At 43.0% G+C, this 8,327-nt stretch overlaps 1 protein-coding gene across 1 annotated transcript in view; it reads right to left on the bottom strand.

Moving 5' to 3' along the window:
• Positions 1-7,794: 7,794 nt before the first annotated feature.
• The window catches only part of LOC108783050 (uncharacterized), a 19,095-nt gene continuing 18,562 nt past the window's right edge, over positions 7,795-8,327 (bottom strand). The window contains exon 2 of the mRNA XM_018551499.1: positions 7,795-7,970. Coding sequence (XP_018407001.1) covers positions 7,795-7,970 — 176 coding nt within the window. The remainder of the gene's footprint in view (positions 7,971-8,327) is intronic.

Here is an 8,327-nt window from a genome sequence, read left to right as displayed (position 1 = left end):
GGTTGTTAAAAAGTTGTAATAACGAAAAAGAGTGAATTATGGCGAAAGAGAAGGGCGGTGGGGATTGTTGGTGGAGGAGAGGGAGGGACGGGTGGAGGAGGTCCGGTGGGCCTGAGATGGTGGAGGTGCGAGATGTGGAGGTGTGAGTGGAAGGTGAGAGAGGAAGTTAAAAAGTTGTAATAATGAGAAAGTGTGAATTACGGCGAAAGAGAGGGATGACGGGAGTGGTTGGTGGGGGGAGGGGGAGAGGCGAGTGGAGGAGGTTCGGTGGGCCAAAGATGGTGGAGGTGCGAGTGAATGGTGAGAGAGGATGTTGAAAAGTTTGAAAATGCGGACAGAGAAGAAGGAGAAGGAGACGTTTCTTAATTTTTCATTAAAATCACCACTTTTCGACCGCATATATCTCCATAACGGCTTGACCGATTAAAAATTTTTTTGGCTCACATTACTCGTGGCGATGCCGCCTTTCAAGACATATAACGTTCGATTCAAAATTTTTTATATTTTAGTAATTATGCACCTCCCAAAAATGGACTTTGGTGGCTCGGGATAAGAGACTTGTAGCGTCTCAGAGTTTTTGAACATGGCCGGAGACGCTACCGCGTCTCCTGATTATTGCTCCCGCTCGTTTTATTACGGACTTTTCCGTTATCGTTCGGCGGTCGGCAATCCCTGCGGAGGGGATTGTCGATCGGCGATGTTCGGTCGCGTTCGGTCGGAGCGGCGGATAGCGCGAAGCGCAGATCGTTCGGCGATCTTCGGACGCGTTCGGTCGGAGCGGCGATAGCTACTGACGACGGCGGTAATTCTAATATCGCGAAATATGAAATGTTTCTGGCGGCTGGTATCGTCGGAACGATGCATTGCGGAGTGAATCGTTACAACTGTACACAATGTACCGATAGCTGCTTGATATCTGTTTATAGCAGTTCGATAGCTGTTTGATAGCTGTTCGATAGCAGTTCGATAGCTGTTTGATAGCTGTTCGATAGCCGTTCGATAGCTGTTTACAGTGTATCGATAGCGGTTCTATAGCTGTTCGATAGCTGTTTACAGTGAATGGATAGCTGTCTGATAGCTGTTCGATAGCTGTTTACAGTGAACCGATAGCTGTCTGATAGCTGTTCGATAGCCATTTGATAGCTGTTTGATAGCTGTTCGATGGCCGTTCGATAGCTGTTTACAGTGTACCGATAGTGGTTCTATAGCTGTTCGATAGCTGTTCGATAGCTGTTTACAGTGAATGGATAGCTGTCTGATAACTGTTCGATAGCTGTTTACAGTGAACCGATAGCTGTCTGATAGCTGTTCGATAGCTGTTTACAGTGAACCGATAGCTGTCTGATAGCTGTTCGATAGCCGTTTGATAGCTGTTTGATAGATGTTCGATAGCAGTTCGATAGCCGTTTGATATTCGTATAATTGCGCTTCAAATGCTGCAATAAAGGATAAAAAAAAATTTGGAAAAAACAACGATAAGTACATTAATTATAAGTACATAATTAAATAAGTAAATAAATAAATGAAAAATAATAACATTAAAAGAGTTTATAACAGAGTATTCGCATTTAGTCACCTTCTTTCGCTTTCATCCATCCTTATTCGCGCGATATCGTATAGTATAACGCGTTGCGACAGCGTCATCGCGTGCGACAGCATCACCGCGTGTGGTATCCGTATTGAGCATATACGCACTCTTTAAGATAATTAAATGAAAAGAAACAATTATATTTAATTAGCAAATATGAAAGAAATAATTATATTGTTACTGCTTTAAAATACATTTTTAAATAAAGGTGTCAGTGTTCTTTCTTCCTTCCTTCCTTATTCGCGCGGTATCGTGTAACGCGCTGCGCCAGCGTTATCGCGTGCGACAGCATCACCGCGTGCGGTATCCGTATTGCACGCCCTTTAAATTATTTAATTCATTAATACAAAAAATAATGGAAATAAGTATAATTATTAGTATGAAAATATTAAATAAAAATAAATTTATTATTATTACTGCAAATATCTATCTTTTGTGATAGAAGATGCATAAGAAGAAGATGAGACAATAAGTAAGAGAGAGAATACATGTGGTAAGTGTACGCGGTAAGTATAGCGCGGCGACAGCGGCGACAGCGGCGACAGCGGCGGCGGCGGCGGCTCCGCGCGCGCAATGGCAGCTGCGGTGGGGGCCGGACCGTGCCCTACGGACCTCACGGCGGGGGAGGACCGCGCGCGTTAGCTTACCGCGTTCGGAGGTCCCCGCGCCTGGCGGTCATTGACCCCGCGGCGACCACCGCAATTCTTTCCGCGCGAATTTCCCGCGACATCAGCACCCTGTGACGTCATTTCCCTCCCCGCCATCCCTCTGGGTCGTCACCCTCCCTTTCCGTGACGTCATACCCCTCTCACCCTGTGACGTCTTCACCCTTCCCTCCGTGACGTCATACCCCCTCGCCCTGTGACGTCACCCCCTCCCCGTGACGTCATACCCCCCCTCACCAGCAACCGTGACGTCACCCCCTCCCCGTGACGTCATACCCCCCCCTCACCAGCAACCGTGACGTCATCCCCTCCCCGTGACGTCATACCCCCCTCACCCGTAACCGTGACGTCATCCCTCTCCCATGCCGTGACGTAGACCCCGCGCCACGGGTTCCCCTCGCCCCTCACCTCCCCTCAGAGCACCATGGCTTTGAACCGGCCTATATACTCTACTTAGATAGAAATCCTGTCCGTTTCTGTCCGTTTTACTGCGTTATTTTAACCAGGGACGCGCGTCCGGATGAAAAGCGGAGGAACGACATAACCTCGCAAAGCGCTAGAACGACATAACCTCGCTTCGCCGTCGGTAGGCCGCGGTGTCGAGCACGCACCTTAACCCCAAGCACGCCGGCGGCACGTAGCCGCGACGACGACGAGCGCGTCGCGTTCCCCATGGCAACCGGCCGGTGTTCCCACCAACAACGCGTGACCTTGAATGAATCGCGATTCGCTTTCTAACTCACACACACACAATCAAGGAACTCACGCACACAAGCATAAAGTCGCCACGCGATTGGCTATCCACCCCTTGGATTGTACTAACTCATGTCTGTGGATTTCATACATACACATCTCTGCTACTGTTATAATAAGATATGTATATGACCGAGGGAATCCTCGGTTTCTGCGGCTTGATTTATAATTGTTGCGTGCCGGATAAACCGCTGTCCATCGTGAGTCCGGTCTTAGATAAAGTTGGCACGGGAAACTTCTCTAAGAGTTTTATGATTTGGCGCGACGAATGTGACGCCAGTTATTTCTTAAACGAGTTTTTCTTAGATTCGCGTATCACTCACGGATGGTACTTTGGAGTGTTTATTATCTCTTAACCCTTTCAGGGGCACATTTTTCTTTCCACTGAATTTGGTTGAAACTCGTTACTCGGGGGTTTTCGGGGTCGCTGAATATGAATCTGATGTTAGTTTTGAAAAATTCAAAATGGCGGATCCAACATGGCTTACATGAAAATTGAAAATCCAGTTATTTTTCTTTTCCGTTTTTTTTCAGTTTTTTTTTTGTTTTATGTATAATAGTATATACAATCATATAAATTTATATATGATTATGTATGATCTATTTTTCTCTGGGTTGTAAATAAAAATACTGATGAGTATGAAAAGGCTTCCATTTTGTACAGGTCATCGGACAATGAATTGTCAAGTACATAACTCGTATACAAGCGTCTTCCATTTATATACTCACCGTTTTGAATCCTCAAAATCTATTTTCATTTTTGTATTCATTGACCTCGAAAACCACCAAGTAACTTTTTTCAAGCGAATTCAGTCGATTTTCAGTTTTTTGTCCGCCGTATTGGATCCGCCATTTTGAATTTTTGAAAACTGAAAACAGATTTATATTTAGCGACCCTGAAAATCCCGGAGTAACTTTTTTCAAGAAAATTCAGTCGATTTTCAATTTTTTTTCCGCCATATTGGACCCGCCATTTTGAATTTTTGAAAACCGACATCAGATTCGTATTCAGCGACCCCAAAAACGTATAAATAATAACTTTCCCGTATGTGTTTGTACGGAATTATGTTTCACAAATGATTTTTTTTCAAAAAATGGTAATTTTTTGGTATATTTTTGTTTATAATTAATTAACTATAGTATTTTAATACGTGCAATATCTTCCATTCGATAAATAAATGCCTTGACTATGTAGAAAATCAATCACGACGTAAACAACATGAGAAACTGATTTTTAAATGTGAAAAAACTAGCTGATAAAAGGTGGGTCGCTGGGCGACCCACTGCGACGCAAAGGGTTAACCGCTTACTTCAGGAATGTATTTTTGCAATTTTTACCGTCGCCAGCCTTTGTATGCATGCTGTCTTTTTCTTTATTGAGTTTTCCTTTGATTGGCATTTACGAATTTCCCAGGACGTGGAGTTTACTTAGGCTCCCTAATCAGACATCTGCACTTGGTCCCTTCTCGTAAATGTCATTCTAGTCGCGACGCTGATTAAAATCCTTTGAAAGAAAAGAATAGTGAAGTCTACAAGACGTAACAGTGTCAAAATCCCCCTTTTATAGCGTCGAAATCAGTACTTACATATTGAAATCGATGGAGCAAATTACCGGAAGCTTGCGATAGCATTCGTTGACTTTCAGCAAAACATTTCTTCAAATAGAAGCAAAAAAGTAAAGCTTCCCGCAAATTGCATTTTGTTGTCACAAAATTCAACATATTCAATGCTCAAAAAACAGTATTGTTTACACTTCGGCAAAATGACACATACTGAAAACTAAAGCCACATGATGGTACTTTGACATGAAGATAGCACAATATAGCCCAATACGATGTAGTTACGCTATCTTTCGAAAATCTTTTACAATTACCTTCACACTCCTAATATATCGTACAATATATTTATTAAAATTCACGATATATCATACAAAATAATTAGCTACCATAGGCGCGCACATAGCTATGACACCAACTGCGGAGAACGTTCTCTTCAAAGTCATTGTAAAAGTCGTTTCATATGGCCACAATCCTAAGATCGACAGGACAGGTAGAGTTCATTAATTTTGTAACGGTTCGCATCAAAGACATTCATGTTCGTGCGTTAACACTCGCATGCGTATTGCATTTATAAGGATTCGACTTTTAAAAGGCCAGTACTAGTCGTTGTCTTTCGGTCTATTAGCTGCTTACATATTCTGTTAGATCCGTTTACAGTCTGTCTAGTAAGAGCGTGGCAGGCTATCTCAAAGAAAATGGCTTATTAGCCTTAAATTTATATTGATTGTATTTAGTAGGATTATGGCCAAAATGCAATTATATTAAAAAGAAGTCCAGTCACCAGCTGCGTCTATAATAGATCACTATAGAAATCGCATGTTCACGTAGAAAAGACCTCTAGATTCGTCGAATTTCGTTTTTTAAGCGTTTCGAAGTTGATGTTGGTCTTCCACGAAGCTTTCTCTTGATGAGTGACCACACATTTTCAATAGGATTCGCATCGGATGATTGTGAAGGCCAGTGGAATGTCTCGACATCATTTCCCTATTTCCAGGACGTGCAGAGCCGGCCGGCTACGGTGTTTGGGGTCATTATACTCCTAGAGTAACTAATTTTTATCTTTACTGATAAACCAGCATTGGGCAGACGTAATCAAAGCGTTTTTTGGTATATTTTTTACATTTTTTCAGCATTCAGATTGTCAGTAAAGAGATAAAGCCTGCTTCAAAACGAAACGCGTAGGCAACACATTTTGAAAATCGTTTATTCCAACACAATTCAAGCAACAACGGGTACTTTGCTTATAATGCATGCAGGACAAAGGTGACACCTATCGGCGAAAACAAAAATTCAGAGTATATCTTTACTCGACTATGAGTAAGCCTTGCTACGCTCTTACTAGACAGAGTAGTGGAAAGTATGCCTCGGAGGTGTCAATCTATTATAAATGCAGCTAGTAACTGGACTCCTTATTAATATTTATAATTGCATTTTGGCATAATCCTACTAAATATAATCAATACAAATTTAAGGCTAATAAGCCATTTTTCGTTGAGAAAGGCTAGAGACCATATAATAGGGAGTCCGGCCAATGTTCTAGTAAGAAATAAAATGGCGTCCATAAGGAGGTGGGGTGCTTTCCAGCTGTGACACAGTAATCAACTCATATTTAACATTAGCGAACGACAAAGTCGATGATGAAAGGATGAAGGATGATTGAAGGATGATTTTCTGCTGTGTTCAATTGTGCCGTGGCGTGTCGTTGTTAGAAAGCACCGCGTTCGATACTGTGTTACACAGTGTCTACTTGTGTCGTAGCTGGAAAGCACCACATTTTAGCGGTGTACGATTGTGTCGACTTGTGTCACAGTTGGAAAGCACGTGTCGTACACTGTGTTACAGTACTTGTGTCGTAGCTGGAAAACAGCCCACATAAAGGTTCTGAGCTTTTCAAGGGTTACCTTTTGATCGTGGATATATACATATATTGTAACCGTACTTTTGAGTGTCGGCACAACTTCGTCGCGTCCTCCAAAAGAAATCTAATGATGCGAAAGCTCTTATTTGAGATTAACAATACTTACTGGAGCAATAGTGCGGTTCGTCAATAATTCTCGCGTGATTCGAGATTTTACAAATGTTAACGAGTTACCTCGCTCAGCAAAGATCTTGTCTAAGACTTGATAGTCGCTATCACAAATTCGTTGGGCGCCAGGCACAAGAGAGCGTGCCACTCTTCGCACAAATCATTAGATAAATTGCTCGGACAAGAAATTAAAGATTACGCGGATTCTCGCGACGGAACCAAACAACTAGCTCAGCCAACGGAATTGGCAGAGGGGAGTGGTTCGCGGTTAGCGGGGAAATTGTTGGAGAACGATGGAGAGGCTGAAATAAATGCACCAGAATTAATAATAACAATAAAGAGAAATCGATATATCTAATAGAGACTGTACAAAAAGTGTTCGAAAGAAAGTACGTTACAGCGTTGACCTTCCGCGCTCTGGTATGCGGCGCAATAACAATAAACCGACTATTAACTGGCCGTCAACAACAAAAAGGAAATTCGGCAATACTTCGCCGAGCAGAAATATGCGACCAAATCTAGATCTTATTATGTTAACAGTAATTACTTCGTGAACAATTAGAACATACGATTTTACATTAGACGGCAATGGTTCTCTAATGCGCAATAACACCAGTCTCGACTTTAAAGAATTCTCAATAATTAACAATTACACAAGTGACTTGGCGGCAATAAGGGCGAGCAACAACAATAATTATTCTTTCCAAATCTCAACGTCCGAGCGGATGGCACGCACTTACGGCAACGATTACTCTAAAACGCCTTCAGGCGGTTAATACGACATCGGGAACTCTAACACGAAATACCGCCTAACGCGCGATCCACTCGAGACGCATTTCACATACCGTGACCGGTGGTTTTACATAATTTCTTAATGACGACGCTCGCCTCACCACGTTACGATCCCTCGTCGATCGCTCTCCATTTCTCTCGCTAATTCGGTAAGGACAGTTATTCTCGTCAACAGGCCCTCTTAATAATCTCGTAATAGGCGTCCAGAGATTCTTTCACTAATTCGTCCATGCTTCAGGAGATCTTATCAATACGGCATCGGAGATCCTGCGTCCTCTTTACAGCTGCTTGATTACCGCACAAGTGACGATCGGTAGCTTTCGCGGATCCACGTAGGCCGTTAGGCCCCTCTTCTATCGGGCCGCTTCCTGCTCTAATTGGCTTATCACAACCACGCGACCTCGCGACAAATCAGAGCGAGTCTTGCGAGTCGCGTATCCTTTCGATGTCTGGCGCGCTTTCCAAATAAGCGGAAAAGGCTTCCTGCTCGATCTGCGATCTTTCTGCGCTCTCCTCGGAAGTTAAAGGTTCGGCTATAGTTCGGCTAGAGTCCAGACAATCCTTTAAGACGTCTCTCTCCGAGGCGTCTGCAATAAAGGTGCGACAATCACCAAATAATCTCAATAATGAATTAGCAGGGGTTACAGAACAATACCTGCGTGTACCGCGCTCCTCGGTGACGCAAATTAGATCCTCTCAGATTATTTCTTGCTTCTTCGACGATGTCTTCTTTCTTCCTTCCGTAAGTGAGGCGGCAAAAATACATGGACCTATCGTAACCATCGCTCACGCTCAAATATCACTAAAAATCGTTATTAAAGTCTGAAAAATAACTAAATATTTTATACTAAAAATTATAAGTTTGGCACGCTCGCTTGTGCCCTCGCCCTTCGAGCTTAGAGGACACAGGATCTCCGCGTAAATGCAATCACAAGTGACTGACA

This window comes from Cyphomyrmex costatus, unplaced genomic scaffold (genome assembly GCF_001594065.2).
Source record: "Cyphomyrmex costatus isolate MS0001 unplaced genomic scaffold, Ccosl1.0 scaffold1407, whole genome shotgun sequence".
Lineage (NCBI taxonomy): Eukaryota > Metazoa > Arthropoda > Insecta > Hymenoptera > Formicidae > Cyphomyrmex > Cyphomyrmex costatus.
Note: the sequence above shows the minus strand (reverse complement) of the source record. Positions and strands in the feature narration are given on the sequence as shown.